The sequence below is a fragment of the Rhinichthys klamathensis genome, unplaced genomic scaffold, assembly GCF_029890125.1.
Source record: "Rhinichthys klamathensis goyatoka isolate OS25496 unplaced genomic scaffold, OSU_Roscu_1.1 h1tg000491l_1, whole genome shotgun sequence".
NCBI lineage: Eukaryota > Metazoa > Chordata > Actinopteri > Cypriniformes > Leuciscidae > Rhinichthys > Rhinichthys klamathensis.
The window spans coordinates 1,233,258-1,251,704 of NW_026606977.1; the positions used below are offsets into that span (position 1 = coordinate 1,233,258).

Sequence of the window (18,447 nt, forward strand, 5' to 3'; positions counted from 1 at the left end):
TACAAGCTATGGGTAGAAAATTGCTCTAATTAATGAACCTAACAAGGGGAGCAATATCAGCATGACCCTGAAGGATGTATCAGGGTTCGAGGCCTATTATCTTGTAATTTTACAAGACAGATATTATATTTCTCTACTAAACCCAAGGGAATGGAGGCCTCAGTAAGTGGCCAACGACATTCAACCTTATTACTTGAATTCTTATATTCAAGGGGCTCAGAAGAAAAATCTTTTTTTAACTTAAGGCCTTGCTGCCAGCAACCACACTCGATGCTGTGAAGGGTGAAGGCCTGAGCCCACTGCTTCTTACTCTCTACAGAGAAAGACCTGACAACGCCCATAGATATCTGCATGGGAGGCTTTTTAAAGGTAGCCTGCTACCTATGCTGCTATCTACCCTGTTACACCACTAGTATTTACACCTAATGCAAAAGGCAGGCCTTGGCAGACGACTCGAGTAAGAGGCTAGTACTAGGATAAACTAGATTTACAGGAATAAAATCTCCTGATGGTCTAAGGAACCTACACTCGAGAATATTTAGCAGACCGCCACCAAAAATCCTAGATACTAAACCTAAGCCAGATAACGAATATTATGTCTGAAATTCAGAGCTATAATCTCAAAACGACTCTCAAAAGTAAGAGGAGAACTACTGCTCTAGTATAAGGTGGCTATCAAGGTGGCCTGACAAGTGCCAACGCTTGATTCTGTAGTTTTATCCCATAGCTTGACAGAGCGGTGGCCTCAGTAGAAAAACTCCCGATAGGGAGAAAGCCATCTCACGCAGAAATGTCTGTTTGATGCTCGGATGAACGGTGGCCTGACTAGAATTTATTTTGTATAATACGGCCAACCTGTTCACTACCACAGATTGGCACTACCCACTATATAAGCCTGACAACTCTAATCAGAGGAGGCCTATGGGAAGGGTATGCATAGCCTACCTATATATGGGAACTTCAGGGGCCGTATTCACAAAGAATTTTAAGGCTAAAAGTAGCTCCTAACTGGTGAATTTAGGAGCAACTCCTAAAAATAATGGGCGTGTCACTCCTAAATTTAGGACTCCTAATTTTTTTCACTAAGAGTAATTCACGAAGCATTTTAGCCCTAAAAGTAGCACCTAAGTCTGGGACAGCTTAAAAGAAGTCGAGAGGACTCCTAACTCACTAAGACCTATTCACAAAGGATCGTAGCGCACACCACCGCCTCTCGCAGTCGTCCGGGGTCCGCGACACAAGCGGGAATGCTGCATTGATCTGCAAACAAATCATCTCCCATTCTCACGCTTAGTTTTGCTTGATATCCCAGTGCCGAATTTCACTTTTATTATGTTTTTTTTCTTTTTCAGCACCAACTCGGCCAGCAGCAGTAACTGATCCTGCGTCCAGTTGGGCTTTCTTTTACGTTTTGGCGACTTCATAATCCACTGTCATTCAACTATTACATTACTTCAATAAGAGCAACATTTCCTTGCTTTAAGTAGTCTATTTAGGCTAATAGGATGTCAATTAACCAAGCAAGTGTTAATGCAAGTGTTGTTTTTCATTATTAGGCAAGTGGAGGTTTTCATTAGGGTATTAGGCTACCTTGATTTAATTTATTTTAATTCACGACTTTTCTCTCTCTCTGCCTTTTTAGAATTACACTTCACTGGGGCCTGCACAAACATGTCATTATATATGCATTTCGATGACATTACTATTATTATTTTGTGTAGGACACAGACATATTTAGATGTCGTAATTCCATGATTTGTTGCGTCTGTGTTGTGATCCGCATGATGGCCCTGTCATCTAACAACCAACCACCGTGATCATTGCGAGGAAGCTCGTGCCTGAGAAGTGACGTCATCCATAGCAACGAAGACTCACTCTTAGTTTAGGAGTTGTCATTTTTCCTTACTAAGAGTAGGTCTGAAAGGCGCTGTGAATAACTTTTAAGAGAAAACTCCTAGCTAAAATATTTTAGTGCGATTTAGGAGTACTCCTAGTGGTAAGATAAAATTCTTTGTGAATAAGGCCCCTGGGCTCTATTTTTACTCCTATAAAAACCCTACCTAACACACCCCTTAATACTTTCTAACAGGGAACCAAGGTCTACTGTACAACCTTACTAAAACTTTCGTAAAGGGAGGAGACCTACAGAGCTCAACATACAGCTAGACCTACAGAGTCCTATCACCATAAAGAGCTCGAAAGAGCGCTCTTACTACCAAACCCGACGCCAGACCTACAGAAGGCTTCCAAATTGAAGGAATCACTCATCACAGGTCCAGCCTCAGGGCTGATGCCAGAAGCGCCTGGGGTGTAGGAAGTGTACAGATTCGGACCGCAGTGTTATGCAAAATTTAATGCAGCCGAGCGCGCCTTCACCTCTCTGAACTTTCCCATCATCGTCTCAACGGAGGTGCCGAAAAGTTCAGAAGGCGACACTGGTGCATTGAGAAGAAAAGCTTTCTTTCTCCCCAATGTCATTCAAGTTCAACCACAGATGCCTTTCCCTAGCCACCATCGCCGCCATCGAGTTCGTCCGATCGCGGCGGCTGTTTGTATGCTGGCCGGGAGAGCAAATCTGTAGTGCGGCGCAGCTCATTCTCACTGCGTCAGGGGAAAGACCCCGGTCTTGGTCCAAATCTTTCAGCAGATCAGCGTGGTATGCTTGCAACACAGCCATTGTGTGCAAGGCATCACCAGCCAGACCCGCCGTCACGTATGCCTTGCCGTTTAAGCGTGATGTTTGATTAAAAGGCAGGACCAGAGCACTTAGTGTCGATGCCTCTCCAACCTCGAGATAGTTTACGAACCTCTCGTCAATTGAAGCATCGACACATACCCGTGTTCGCGCATCCCCTCAATATCAGCGTAGTTTGCTTGCTGATGGCCATGGATGCGCTCTGAACACGGGTTCTTTCATGCCTTTTCGATCTATTGTATATATCGGGCAGGAATGGAAGGCTCACGGGAGCTGGAGCATTATGGCTGGAAAGAAACCATTCGTAAAGTCTGTCACGAGCGGTCTCTTCCCTCGTGCGCTCCTACGGCAGCAAACCCTTGCTAAGCGCATTCCATAACACTCAAAACTCATCATACGCGGGGCAGAGTGGTTGTGAGGGTTCGGGTAGTAAATCCTCTTCACTCTCATCAGCCATCTCCTGCTTTCTTGGGCTGCCAGCAGAGCACTCGCTGTCCGATCAGAGGATGTTTGTGAAAACACATCCTCATGCGGCAGCTCAAACTCTCAAGCCTCCGATGGGCGTGAGAGATAAACAAATCTCTCAAACTCCTCGGCGAGCTCCCTCTGAAACCCCTCGATTCTAGTCTCTGCTTTGCCTCAGCGCGAGTGGGACCTGAATCGCCTGGCACAGATGTCTGTCCCTCTTCCCTCGAGAAGAGGGCCAGACGAGACCTTTTTCAGGTGATAGCAAATCAGACAAAACAGTCTCTGAAGACGAAAAGAGGATGACATGGTCCTTTTATACTTCCGGGTCGCACTAGTAGTGACGTCATAAGCCGCCGGTCAATATCGATTGCCGTGATTGGATAGTTTTTCATACACCGGTTCACGTGGAGGGCGTTCCCAATAGCGTCATCGACGCAGTGCGAGTTCCCTTTCGAAAGGGTTATCACTTTGTTGACCAACAGAGAGGTTGGGGTAACAATGACTTTTGTGCCATTTTTTTTTTACCCATGAAATTTCACAAAACTTTGCCAAAACACTTTACAATAAGGTTTCAATAGTTAACTACTTTAGTTAACATGAATTAAAAATGAACTGCACTTCTGCAGCGGTAATTAATCTAAATTTATGTTAATTTGAACATTTGCTAATGCATTATTAAAATCAAAAGTATTTGCTGATATTAGTTAATGCACCGTGAACTAAAATTAACAAACAATGAATGACTGTATTTTATTAACTAACATTAACAAAGATTAATAAATACGGTAACAAATGTTTTGTTCATTGTTAGTTCATGTTAGTTATTACATTAACTAACGTTAACTAATGAAACCTTATTGTAAAGTGTTACCAATTTCACTAATGTGACCACACCTTTAATCACCCTTGTCCGTACAATTTTGAAAGACATTTTAGAGCTGCAGCTGGTGGGAAGGTTTTCAGCATTTCAAATCTCAATTTGTTCTGTTTTTAGCATATATAATGACTTAAATTTCAATTTGTTCCTTACATCAGGGCTCCAGACTAACATCTGAGAGCAGTAGGACCGGTGCCACAAGTTCTACAGATGGTGGCACCAGCACCTGATTTGGTAGCGCATTATTAACTAATTATATAAATTTATAATTTTACTATATAACATTTAATTTGTATAAGATTTAGAGCTTTGAAGTGTTGGAAAAAGTGAGAAGCACTTGAAAGTCCTTGAAAAAAGTGCCTGAATTCAGTGCCTGAATGTTCAGCGCTGGTCTGAGCTGATAAACAGTCCGTGCAACGCAGCTCAAACAAGAAGTGTGGTTTCATTCTGCTTTCGTTTCATTTGCCATGTGATGTTTTTCATATGCAACAGAAATGCCAGTTCTTATAAGTTGGGCAACGTGGTGGTGGCACCAGTGCGACCTCTAAAATAATTTAGTTGCATCGGAAAGTCTGTGGCCCTGTTACATGGAGCTATTGTATGAAATCTGAAAATCTATTGTATAGTTTTATGATTTATGCAGACTGACTGCCACTAGAAAAGAGCAGCCTGGATGCAAAGCATCTTCTTTTGCGTTCCAAGGATGAAAGAAAGTCCTTCTGTTTTGGAATTACATGAGGATGTGTAAATGATTAAATAATTTACACAAGCAAACCAAACTGACCTCTTGCAAGAGTCTCTTCTGACTAAAAAGTCCTTATCATTGGCCAGTGCGTGATTATGATAGCAGAGATGTCGTTCAGAGCTTTACAGGGACTAATGGACTGACCTTGGACTGCCTCCAACGCCAGAGTTCTGTGATGACGTCCGACGTTTCATGTCTTAACTTTTGGACAGGGGGGAGGAATGGAGGAATAAGAGAGAGAGAGAGAAAGAAATAATGAGAGTTAGTGGAGAGAAGCGTTCAAGCAGAAGATATTAGCAAGCATGCTATGTTAGCATCAAACATTTTGAGCGTTATCACAGACAGGAGACTGTAAATATTTATATGCGCATATGCAAAACTTGCTTTTGTTAAACAAAATAGTTGAAATGCACAGTGTGAATTACGCCAGTAGGAAAGTTTGAGGAATAATCAAGACTATGAAACTACCATGGACCTAGTGAAAGACTGATATTTAGTCTAGGCTGATATTTGGCTATTTGGAGAGTATTGGCACAAGCCAATAACTGTGCCATTGTGGATTAATAACAAATGTGGTAATTCCATCTTGTGTCAGCTCCAAACTGACAGGGTGTGTGTGCATATAAGAGCACATTTTCTGTTGTCAACCTTTTTATTTTGTGTGTGAATTTAGCAAGTATTGTGTAAACTAATGGTAAAATGTACCAATTTTGTGTAAGTATGCACCAATAATACAATTCAGGAAAATACATACATACAGGTCAATAATTATTTCCATTATAAGGCTAACAGATAAACAATCAATATTAAGGGTGTGTTCACAACTTCACACAATATTAAGCCTATAAGGCTACCTAATTTTGTGAAAATATGTTCTGATTTGAATTGTTCTGATTTGAATTGTTCTGAATTGTTCTATTACATTATATAATTACATTTTATTATTTGTGTCAGATCAGTTTATCAGAAGTTGATCAGTTAAGTTATTTAAATGCCAGTCCTCGTCATTCAACATCCTGACGATCAGTCATCTTATGCAATACCGGATTAGACCCAAGGATATGCAACAGGAGCAAGCAGGATTGACAATTGAAGGCGAGGAGACTTACACAGTGTAAGTCGATGAGTTGATTCATCCTCGTTTTAATATGCTTCCATTGATGGAGATTTTCAGATGGATGCCGAGGCTTTTTAGGTCGGGTAGAATCTGCGATTTTGTTCGCTGGCTTCCATGGCTGCAATACGCTGTGTTTTCCGCCAACTATTACTATTGGGAAATACTAATACTATTGGGAAATACTAATACTATTGGGAAATACTAATACTATTGGGAAATACTAATACTATTGGGTAAACGGGCAGTGGGCGGGATCACGCAGACCAAAACAAAAACAGAAATGGAACTTTCAAAGTAGATTTATGGCGCTTTTCCACTGCATGGTATGGTATGGCACGGTTAGGTATGGCACGCTTTGGTGCTTTTCCACTGCATGGTACGGTATGGCACGGTTAGGTATGGCACGCTTTGGCGCTTTTCCACGGCATGGTACGGTATTGCACGCTTTGGCGCTTTTCCACTGCATGGTACGGTATGAGACGGTTAGGTATGGCACGCTTTGCCGCTTTTCCACTGCATGGTAAGGTACGGTACGGTTCGCTTCGGCTCGCTTTAAATGGTACCACCTCTGTTGAGGTTACAACCGTACCGTACCGATACTAAAATCTGACATGAAAACACAGCAGATCACTGATTGGTCACACAGAATCGTCACTACCAGCGTCAGTGTATTTGCGAGACATCAAACCCGCTAGATATAAATAGCCAGTAACAGCCACCGCTGTAGCACCTGTTTTAAAACTACTTGCTTGACTTGCTTGCAAGAAAAAAGAAAGAAAAAAAACTTCCAAAAAAGAAATGGCTGAATCGTGGTCAGTGGACGAAGTGCAGACGTTCCTCTTGTTGGTTGCCGAGGAGCGGATAAACTATAACGATCAGTTTATAATCCCACCCACTTTGAAGCGGTACTAACTGCAGTGGAAAAGCAAACCGATCTGTGCAGTGCCGAGCCAAGTGGTACCACGCAGTGGAAAAGAAAGGCGAGCCGAACCGGACTGAGCCGTACCATGCAGTGGAAAAGCGACATAACTGGCTGTAGTGTTGTTTTTTCAGAGAAACAAGTTTGTGAACTTAGCATGTTTCCTAAATATCTGCAAACATACAAAAAATTACATACAGCACCTTTAAGCAGAGAGAAACCTGGAGTAAACTACACTAATGAGTTTATGAAACCAGTTGCAGTCACCATTTGGCTCAATCAGTTGACAACATTAGCTAAAGTGGTGACCATCCCCATCTCATTCCTTAACTTATATTTGAAGAGAAAGAACATCCTAAAACATTTACTGGGCTAAAAACATTTGGCTCACTTAACAATGAGGTCTAATTCTATTTCCTGGCAGTTTTGTAATAGGGCAGGAGCAAAATGAAAGCAATCTTCTGTGATTTTCATTTTATTTTCTCATATAGTTTACCATGCTATTTAGCTTTTAAACAGCCACCACACCATCATTACAGTACTACTGATGAGTAAATTATTTTTGGTTAGATTCTAACATCTAGCAAAATTAGTGGTTTAAATTAAATTAGTTCCTCATGAATAGGAAGCAAACCATTCGTAATCACATTAGACTTCCAAAAGATGAGTTTGTACATAGTGTTTTTATAGTTTCTGGTAAATGTACACCACTGAAGTTTTACATAGACAGACTTTAAGTATGATACGCACATCTTACACAAAATGTGGGAGCTTTACGCAAATAAAAATGCTGTATATTTAAAGTACCCTAAAATTTAAAAGAGCTGTATATTTAAAGTACCCTAAAATTACAGACACAGAACATTCAGCGACCTCCGAATTATCTGAAAAGATGTTTTTTCCATTCAGGAAGATATTTTAAGCAATATTACTGCATGGACTTAATGAGCTGTGCTTGGAAGGCCTTTGCTGGTATTGATTGATAGTTTAAAAACTCATAGCAGGGACAGCATAAATCCACACATACTACAAAACCATCTGTACTTTTGTGGTTCTTCTGAACTTTAACCACAAAATACAAAACTCCTTTAGCTGTAACTAAACCAGTAGAGAAAGAGCAGCGCATTATAGCTATCTGATATTGGATGATTCATTATTAGAGAATCCATAAGCAAACCACAGCAGAAATGTTTTACAGAGTAAAGAAGAGTGGTGTTGGAAATTTTTGATACAACAGTTGATGGACCCCATTGATTTCCATAGTTGGAAAACAATACTATGGAAGTCAATGGGATAAATCAACTGTTTGGTTTCCAACATTCTTCAAAATATCTTCTTTTGTGTTCAGCAGAAGAAATAAATTCATACAGGTTTGAAACAACTTGAGGGTGAGTAAATGATGACACATTTTCATTTTGAAGTGAACTATTCCTTTAAGCTAGTGAAAAAGAAATGATAAGTAGCTAAAATATCAGGATTAAATTTTTTTTTAAAATAAGATGTACTCACTGACACATCTTACCCCACTCTCCACAATATGCAAATTTAACTAGCTCACACTTTAACAAAACAGTCTCTCACTGACTTGAGACTTCTTTGAGAATAGATGTCTTAAAAGATAGCAGAAGCCTGCTAAAAACAACAACCTCATCAACTGCACAAGAAAAGAGAAACTAGGAAGAGTAGGTTCAACATCAACAAGCTCAGAGAAAACACAGAGGTCAACACAAAAGGGGTCTGAACATTAACATTTGGACTCTTATTTCATGAGATGGCTCAAGTTCCTTGCCAAATAGATACACCGTGTAGATACAAACAAAGCAGCACTCTCACAGGAGCGCAAGGACCATAAATGGTGTGAAAATGGAGGTAGGTCAGAATGTAAGGATAAAGCTGGATCTAGTACACAAAAAAAGTCCCAGTCTCTTTGCAAAGGCACATTTGCCATTTATATCTAAATATGGAACATTATGTCTCAATAACTGGTCCAAACTCTCTTATTGTACATTAATAGTCTCTGGGGGGGGTGGACTACAATAAACAATAATAAATGGCTAATTCAGGGAAGAGGAATGGTACACAAAACAGTCTCTTTTCCAAACTAAGAATCTGGACGAAACCCAATGGTAAACAACATGTTCTCTCAGTGGTGATGAGTAGGGTCTTGTTGGACATGTCATGAGACCATTAGATAGAAGAGCTTTTAAAGAGACTCTAATTGAGCGAGTTCATCTAAGAAGCTATTACAGTACATTCTCAGAGAGCACAACAGAAGCCTTACAGTAAAAAATACTTCATGTAGAGTCTGTAATCATATTATCAACACAACCATGTTCATCAGTGTTCCACTAAAAAACAATTACACTAAAAGAGTTTAATATGCAACCATGACTAAAACTCAAACTCAAGCACCCTAACAAGAGATAAGTACCACACACTCTTTTTAAACTACACGAGTACTAATTTTATATTAAGTTTTCATATAAACAAAAGGCTCCAACTTACTTTCTGTCCCCAAAGCAGCTGTAAAGTCGAGACATGGTGTCAAAGTTCACCCCAAAAGCTGAGTTTCCTTAATGCATCCTTTGTAAGAAACTGTTCAAGTTCCAAAAGTGTATTTTCACGCCAGTTTTGTCAAATCACCAATAGGCTATCTCCTTTCTCATATCTTCACATGAGCTTCTGGCTGAGAATGTGTATCCTTCACAGGGAAGGCACATGTGTGCTCCAGTAGCCAGTCTCTCAGAACTGAGCATGCTCTCTGTCTCTTCCTCTCGGATTCCCCCTCCCGCCCCTCTCCAACCCCCGTCACCTAATCCAGAGAATCAGCTACTATTGTCTCAGCCCAGCAGCTTACTGCCGACAGGCCAGGCGTCATTTGATAATTAGATGAGGCAGCTCCCTGAGGAGAGAGATACCACCTTCGTGTCTGAGGGAGGCTCTGGCCCACGAAGGGGGTTGGAAAGCCAGTCAGCTGAGGGCCAACACAGTCTGAAATTAAATCATTAGTAACATTTTTACCCAATATGTATTACACGGCTCTATGGATACTTGATTATGATTGGTCAATCGCACCATCCAGCGGTTTGTTATTCCCCGATAAAAAACGGTAAAAACTGATAACACAGGGTCATCCGGGTAACTTAAGTTGGCGCTATACGCTTGCTAGGAATGTTTTTTTCTTCGTTGAAGTTTTGCGTTTGGTGAGCTTATAAAATATTAAAACTCAAATCAATAGGCCTATTTAGTGAACAATTATTTGGTATCGATGACTCGGTTTCTTGTTTCATACAAACACAGCTGCTGCCATTTTTCAACGATTGTTTTGTACATTGTAACGGATTATAAGATAACAAACAGGTATGATTTTAAAACAGTTTAATCTCAAATTAATATCTCGTATGCCCATAATTATTTATGTAGCGAAATGCTGTGTATTAAAGGAGAACTCCGGCGCAAAATGAACCTTTGGTCTAATAAAACATTGGTACCTACTCAACCGTTCTCTGAGATTTGTTTTCATGATAATCGAATGTAAAGAGTTTTATCTCTAAAAACTGTTTGGCGTATAACGCTAGTAATGGGGGCATTTAATAAGTAAAAAGAAATCGGTTTATACCACTAACAAAGGCTCAAAATAGCCCCACACGAACACAGTAACATAATGAGGGTCCCTACATGCAAAACGAAGCATTGAGAACTTAGTAAGTGTACAGACCGTTTAATAAGAAGATAAAGATAAAGACAGTCCACTTCGTGTATACAGACAGGAGCCATCTTTGGAAAACAGTCTCGACTAGTCAAACCACGAACGACGTGCTAAGGGAGCTGAACTGTATGAAGTTCAGTGAACTTCTGAACTGTATGAATGGCGTTCGTGGTTTGATTAGTCGAGACTGTTTTCCAAAGATGGCTCTTGTCTGTATACACGAAGTGGACTGTCTTTATCTTTATCTTCTTATTAAACGGTCTGTACACTTACTAAGTTCTCAATGCTTCGTTTTGCATGTAGGGACCCTCATTATGTTACTGTGTTCGTGTGGGGCTATTTTGAGCCTTGTTAGTGGTATTAACTAGCGATTTCTTTTTACTTATTATATGCCCTCATTACTAGCGTTATACGCTAAACAGTTTTTAGAGATAAAACTCTTTACATTCGATTATCATGAAAACAAATCTCAGAGAATGGTTGACTAGGTACCAATGTTTTATTAGACCAAAGGTTCATTTTGCGCCGGAGTTCTCCTTTAAGTGGTATGACTGTACCGTATCCCTTAAATGTCCGTCTAGTTTGAACTTGCCACTTGCTAGCAACAGCTTCCTTTGCGGGAACTAATAAAAAAGTCAATATTTCGTGTCTAATTATTCACTTATGTGGCAAGTACGTACCCATGTAATAAGCGGGATTATGTATCCAGTCGGTTGTTATTGCAGAATAAATCCAGTTCAGGGTGTTGATTCGTGTCGGGGTCCTGATCACCCTGTCGGGGTTTATTCTGTGATAACAACCGGCTGGATGTACATTATCCCTTACGTCAAGTTACACTGTTAAAGATAAAGGTTTCAAAAGAGGGTATTCGCAGTGATGCCATAGAAGAACCATTTTTGGGTTCTCCTTTCAGTGAACAGTTCTGAAAAGAACCACTTTCTTAGTGTAAAGAACATTTTATTAATCTGAAGAACTATAAAGAATCTTGTGTGAAATGGAAAGATTCCATAAATATTAAAGGTTCTTCATGAAACCATCGATGCCAACAGAACCATTATTTTTAAGAGCGTACTGTGTAATAGTGGACACTTAGCACTTACTGCTTTATATGTCTTAGCTAAAACGTTTACCAAAGTGTTGCTGGTTCATAGCCTGGTTAAAACCAGACCATTCTCAGTTGTAACTGAGTTATGGTCTGGCAAAGCGTCATAGACAAATCATTTCCAGAGGGGCGTCACCAACGGACGTCGCGGATAGACCTAAACCCAATCAGAGCGATGAAGGAGATGACGTATGCAGAGCGGCGGAGAAACATCTCCGAGTGTTGTTCTTTGCTCGGTTTTTAACTAAAAGGAAACGTTCAAATCGCTTAAAACAGACGCGATAGCTGATTCGAACGAGTGATGTTCGACGGCGGCATCCATCTTTGTAATGTAGGCTACAAAATCTGCTTCAAAATCCCAGCGCTGTCGTTATCGTGTAAAGCCCGCCATAACGTTTCTGATTGGTGCCTCGATTTCGACGGATTGAAAATGGGCTTGAATGAGCTCTTTGCCAGACTTACTTTCAGAGCAAATCTAAATTTGCCGGAAGTTGTCTGGGTTTTCCCAGGCTAGCTGGTTCATGCAGGTAAACTGAAATTCTTGTTTATTTTAGGAGAAAGATGACTTTTAAAGAGCAAGCTTCAGCAGGCTGGAAATGACGGATTTAGTCAATCTAGATTCAACTCTAACGGAAGGGACCGGACATTTTAGTGACAGGACATTTGTCATTTACCCTGTTTTCTTTAGAAAATGTGTTGTGCACTCAACCTCAAGCCATACGTCTTCACTACATACAAATGTTTCGCCTTGCTGCCGGTTTTGAATATTTTCCTTCCCCCTCAGGCAAATCGTGTAGGAGTATCCAGCAAAAGTGTAAACAAAGCTTTCCGCCAGATGATTCCTTTTCTTAAACACAAACAATGGCAAATGCTGGATTTCGAAAGAGTATTTTCTTCCGGTATTGGGGGGTGAAGATCTGGCTTTCATACTAAACTGCTTAGACCAACATAGGTAGCCAGAGAAATCAAGTTCACACTCGGTAATGTTGGTCAAACCCCTTTATTTTTACCTCACACACATGGTGAACAGAACGCCTATGGAGTTGCACTGCAGGCATATGTCCAACAGTTCTCTTCCTCAAAGCTGGGTGGAATGTCAGTTTTCCTTATGAAAAAAAAAAGCCATGTTGGTATTTCCTGAGACCTTTTTGCACTGCCGCTGAAGAAACCCATATTTTGTTTCAGGCATATGGTTCCCCATATTATCAGTAGATTCATTCATTCAGTCATAGTTTGCAGTTGTCTGAAAATCAGCAACACATTCTCTATCAAACGTCCTTGACTTCCCTCTACAGCCTTCTTCATATTTGGATAGTTAAATACTTTTGGAACGCTGACATGTCATGTATAGCAATCACACCACAGGACATGTCATGATTGCTACAATTCTTTAATAGGCTAATTATTATGCATCCTTTTCATGATCATAGTAGTTGATTAGACTACATGGAATAGTATTGAGCTAGTTAATGAAAAAAATGTGATTCCAAACGATAAGAGAAACTTGTTACAGCATCTAAGATTACTACACCACCATTCAAGCGTTTGGGGTTATTAAGATTTTAATAACCTTTATTCAGCAAGGATGAATTAATTTGATCAAAAGAGACAGTAAAGACATTTATAATGTTACAAAAAAATGTCTATTTCAGAAAAATGCTGTTCCTTTGAACTCTTTAAAGAAAAAAGGGTCATTCATAATCCATAAAGAAATACATAAATGAAGAAAAAAGCCAACATATTAATTAGCTGTGTGCAAAGTGTCCATATCAGGCCTTTAAATGAAATGAAAATGAAGATACCAAAATAAATGTTTGTTAAAAGACAAAATCTAAAAGGATACTGAGATATCTTTAATATTTCATGAGTTACAGGCATGCAAACTTAGGACAAAAGATACAAGAAGTGCTTTTCCCCCATTTTTTCACCATTGGAATAAAATGCAACAAAGATTGCTAAATTAAGCAGGTTTAACTGATAAACCTAGCAATCTTAAAAAAATATGATGCTGCCATATTTTTGGTCATTTTTACCCCCTGTAATTTGGCTCCATGCACATCTCTTGTAAAAAATTAAATTTTGACCCCCTCGACAAATGGTGGATTAGTCAGTCAATACATACATCCGGACCATTACATTTAATATTTTGGCTTTCAAGGCTATTTAATGTTTGTCTTTCTTTCTTCAGAATTCTTTTTAACAAAATCAAAAATCTGAGCCAAAACTTGGATAACGGTTTCCACAAAAATATGAAGCAGCACAACAGTTTTCAACACTGACAAGAAATGTTTCTTGAGCAGCAAATCAGCATATGAGAATGAGTTCTGAAGGATCATGTGACACTGAAGACTGGAGTAATGATGCATCACAGGAATAAATTGCATTTTAAAATATGTATTCTAATAGAAAACAGTTATTTCAAATTGTAACACCAACAATTTCACAATAACACTGTCATTTTTGATCAAATAAATTGCAGCCTTGCTGAGCATTAGACATTCTTTCAAAAAACGTTAAAAAGTCTTACCGACCCCAAACGGTACTTGAATTGTAGAGTTAATGTGTAGTTTTCAAATATACTTTTCCATGTGAATTTTAACCAAAAATCATTTTTTTTGTTTTACATTTATGCATTTGGCACAGGTCGTCACAGGTGACAGTGCTGTAATACTAACCCTCACTCAATTAGATCAAACAAGCACAGAATCAGCCAGAACAAAAATTGACTACATTCTTTTAAAGACATATAGACATAGTCATGAATATTTAAACTTGCACCCCCCTCCCCATCTCAACTCTGTCAATCCCCTTCAACACTTTTCTCTGACTCAAGTTTCTTTAGGCATCTCCTGCAGAGCACTGTTTCTTTTCTTTACAAAGCTCTCTGAATTCCAGCCCACATCTGGAACGCATCTTCTGAGGCAGCGCTCTACCCCACACTCTAATTAAGGCCATGTATGCCAAACTGTAAATAACCCAAGAAATGATACCCCTCGGCTCATAGGGCCTGAAAAGCGGGACGTGTGGATTGATGTTTCGAAATAACAGTTGAATATATAAGTTCCTCTCAGCGTGCAAAGTCTATCCTCTCCTGAGAAAGAACTCCTAAAACAAAGCCACGAGCAGGCCAGGCTCTCCGTGTGTCCGTTAAGTCCTTCACCCTTACAATAGAAAGTATCCAGCTGGGTCCACACAGCTTGACCAATGAACACGGCCCATTCAGCTGCTCTTTTCCTCTATCTGTGACCAGTTAACTTTGTATCCCTCTGTTTTCCAGGCTCTTTAAAACTCGGTGTGTGGCGTTTCTGGAGGGAGGCTTCCAAATGGAGTTTAATAGTTTAATGAGACGATCATAATGAAATAATTGCACCCTGGGTTTTACGATGCTTTTCTTTCTAAGTATCTTGCAGAAACAACAGGACTATTAACATGGCTCATCATCAACACATACATTACAGGACAACAGGCTCTCTTAACACATCCTCGGAGGGGCTTAATAACTTATAAAAGTACAGTTCAGCTATATGCCTGCTTACAAAACTCAGAGAGAGTTAATGAATGTCAATTACTAGATGTTGTGATGATGCGTCATCTCGTTTTCAACAAGGTAACAAATGCATAAAAAAAAAACTAATTCAAAATGTATGTCACATTATGGAAGCTTGAACGCTTGTTCATGTTGTAACTGCGACTTCACAATTCCGACTTTATAGAAATTATAGATATAAACTCGCAATTGCGAGAAACAAAGTCAGAATTGCAAGTTTAAGGCCTGGTTTCACAGACAGGGCTTATATTAAGCCAGGATTAGCTAGGCTTTAGTTAAATTAGGACTTTTAAGTAGGCCTATCTTTTATAAACATGCCTTAGAAAAAACATTATTGCATCTTGAGACAAAACAATGGCACTGATATATTTTAAGATTGCTTTCAGCTCGTATGCATTTTAGTCTGGGACTATGATTAAGCCTTTTCTGTGAAATCGGGCACGTATTGTGAAATTCTAACTTTATTTATCACAATTACGAGAGTTTATTACCTTATAAGATATAAAGTTTATAAAAAAAGTCCAAATTGTGAGATATAAAAAGATTTTTTTCTCGCAACTGATGTGTTTACATTTTACAATTTGGACTTTTTTTCTCAGAATTACGAGTAATAAAATTTGAATTGCGAGAAATCTCACAATTCGGACTTTTTTTCCCCTCACAATTGTCAGTTTATATCTCACAATTCTCACTATATTTCTTTAAATTGCAAATATAACTTGCAATTCTGAGAAAAAAAAAAAACTGAATTGTGAGATATAAACTCACAGTTGTTGGGTCGCAGTTACGTTTTTTATTCCATAGCGAAAACAAGCTCCTGTTTTGTCTATATTTTAGGTCTTGTAACTGATCGCCATTTCTTTTTAAAAATTCAACCCTTTAAATCACCTTTATATCTTCACAAGTTCATTTTGTATGTAGCCTTGTATATCCTTTTCAAAGGAAAAATATTTAAATCTATAGTCTCTCAATTAATATGAGGTCATAAAACACCATGAATATATAGGTGAATTGGCAAACTGTCAATTTAAATATTTTAGGATCACATCACACGACTCTAAAGTGAAAATGCTTGAAATTTCATGTCAAATTCTCCAAATACTAATTGCAAGTATAGCCGGACATCAAGTGAGACATGATTCAGACCAAACTCATAATTTAAGGATGAGGCTGTACTACCTGTACAGTAATCGACACACACACACACACACACACACACACACACACACACACACACACATACCTACTTAACCACAATGTGAGGACGTATGACTGGGAACCCTACCTTTAGGGACACCCCTTTCTGAAGGGTCTAGAGACAAAAGAAAGACATGACTGCACTTCTGGAGAAGCTGTCATCACACTTATCACTTGATTTTATCAATAAAAGCCTTCCTTAAAGACCTGACATTTTGCCTTCACTTTAGGGACAGTATTTTTTATGTCCATTTTGGGGACATTAAACACAAACTCTGGTCAAGTCATACTTTGAGGACCATGGTGATACACAAACTCTGGTTAAGTCATACTTTGAGGACCATGGTGATACACAAACTCTGGTTAAGTCATACTTTGAGGACCATGGTGATACACAAACTCTGGTTAAGTCATACTTTGAGGACCATGGTGATACACAAACTCTGGTTAATGTATACTTTCAGGACTTTGTTGAGATGTTATATTATTTATCCTAAGAAGACAGAAGTAGAATATTACAATTCAAAGTTCCAATACTGGACACTGAAATCAAGCTAGTGCAGAGATACAGGTGTGAGAGAGTAAACTGGGTTTTTCATTTCTTCATGATCACTGTAAATGGGTAGTCTACATTTTTGTCTGATTTGTAGCTTGAGATCAAGTGCCTTTGTCTCAGTCGGGGAATGACAATTAACATTCAGAAATATTATTGATTTGACTGTATTGACTATCAGAGAACAAAAGATGAACATAATTGTTGAAATTTGCAAGTTATTTTATGTATGTGAAGCTGCTTTAAAACGATCTGTATTGTATAATGCGCTATAGAAATAAAACTGACTTCACTTCATGGCAGAGAACACTTCACTGGCCACGGCCAGCATCCCTCTAGTTAATTTAGCATCGACTGCAAACTAATCATCATCACAAAAACATCTTAAGGGGTTTTCCTCACCAGAGTCATCTTTGGCTACTCACTGGGGCTTTATGACATTAGGCATTTCTTCTGTAAAGTGTAGTAACTGTCAAAGAAAAACTTTATACAAATAAAAATAGTGATACACACTCAGATTAAATGGCTCTTTAAGGACTCTAATGACACACACACTCTGATTAAATGACTCTTTGGGGACTCTAATGACACACACACTCTGATTAAATGACTCTTTGGGGACTCTAATGACACACACACTCCGATTAAATGACTCTTTGGGGACTCTAATGACACACACACTCCGATTAAATGACTCTTTGGGGACTCTAATGACACACACACTCCGATTAAATGACTCTTTGGGGACTCTAATGACACACACACTCCGATTAAATGACTCTTTGGGGACTCTAATGACACACACACTCCGATTAAATGACTCTTTGGGGACTCTAGTGACACACACACTCAGATTAAATGGCTCTTTAAGGACTCTAGTGACACACACACTCAGATTAAATGGCTCTTTAAGGACTCTAATGACACACACACTCAGATTAAATGGCTCTTTAAGGACTCTAATGACACACACACTCCGATTAAATGACTCTTTGAGGACTCTAGTGACACACACACACTCCGATTTAATGACTCTTTGGGGACTCTAGTGATACACACTCCGATTTAATGACTCTTTGGGGACTCTAGTGATACACACTCCGATTAAATGACTCTTTGAGGACTCTAGTGACACACACACACTCCGATTTAATGACTCTTTGGGGACTCTAGTGATACACACTCCGATTTAATGACTCTTTGGGGACTCTAGTGATACACACTCCGATTAAATGACTCTTTGAGGACTCTAATGACACACACACTCCGATTAAATGACTCTTTGAGGACTCTAATGACACACACACTCCGATTAAATGACTCTTTGGGGACTCTAGTGACACACACACACTCCGATTTAATGACTCTTTGGGGACTCTAGTGATACACACTCCGATTTAATGACTCTTTGGGGACTTTAATGACACACACACTCCGATTAAATGACTCTTTGGGGACTCTAATGACACACACACTCCGATTAAATGACTCTTTGGGGACTCTAATGACACACACTCC

At 39.3% G+C, this 18,447-nt stretch overlaps 1 protein-coding gene across 5 annotated transcripts in view; it reads right to left on the reverse strand.

The window, feature by feature from the left end:
* The window catches only part of zgc:66433 (uncharacterized protein LOC321250 homolog), a 46,241-nt gene extending 36,636 nt beyond the window's left edge, over window positions 1-9,605 (reverse strand). For 3 of the 5 annotated variants that reach the window (XM_056237648.1, XM_056237645.1, XM_056237644.1), the window contains exons 1-2: window positions 9,327-9,605; window positions 4,930-4,986 (exon numbers count right to left, since the gene is read on the reverse strand). In XM_056237648.1, coding sequence (XP_056093623.1) covers window positions 4,930-4,979 — 50 coding nt within the window. In that variant the 5' untranslated portion in view covers window positions 4,980-4,986; window positions 9,327-9,605. The remainder of the gene's footprint in view (window positions 1-4,929; window positions 4,987-9,326) is intronic. The other 2 variants (XM_056237647.1, XM_056237646.1) reach the window with 2 other exon arrangements.
* Between the last annotated feature and the right edge of the window lie 8,842 nt (window positions 9,606-18,447).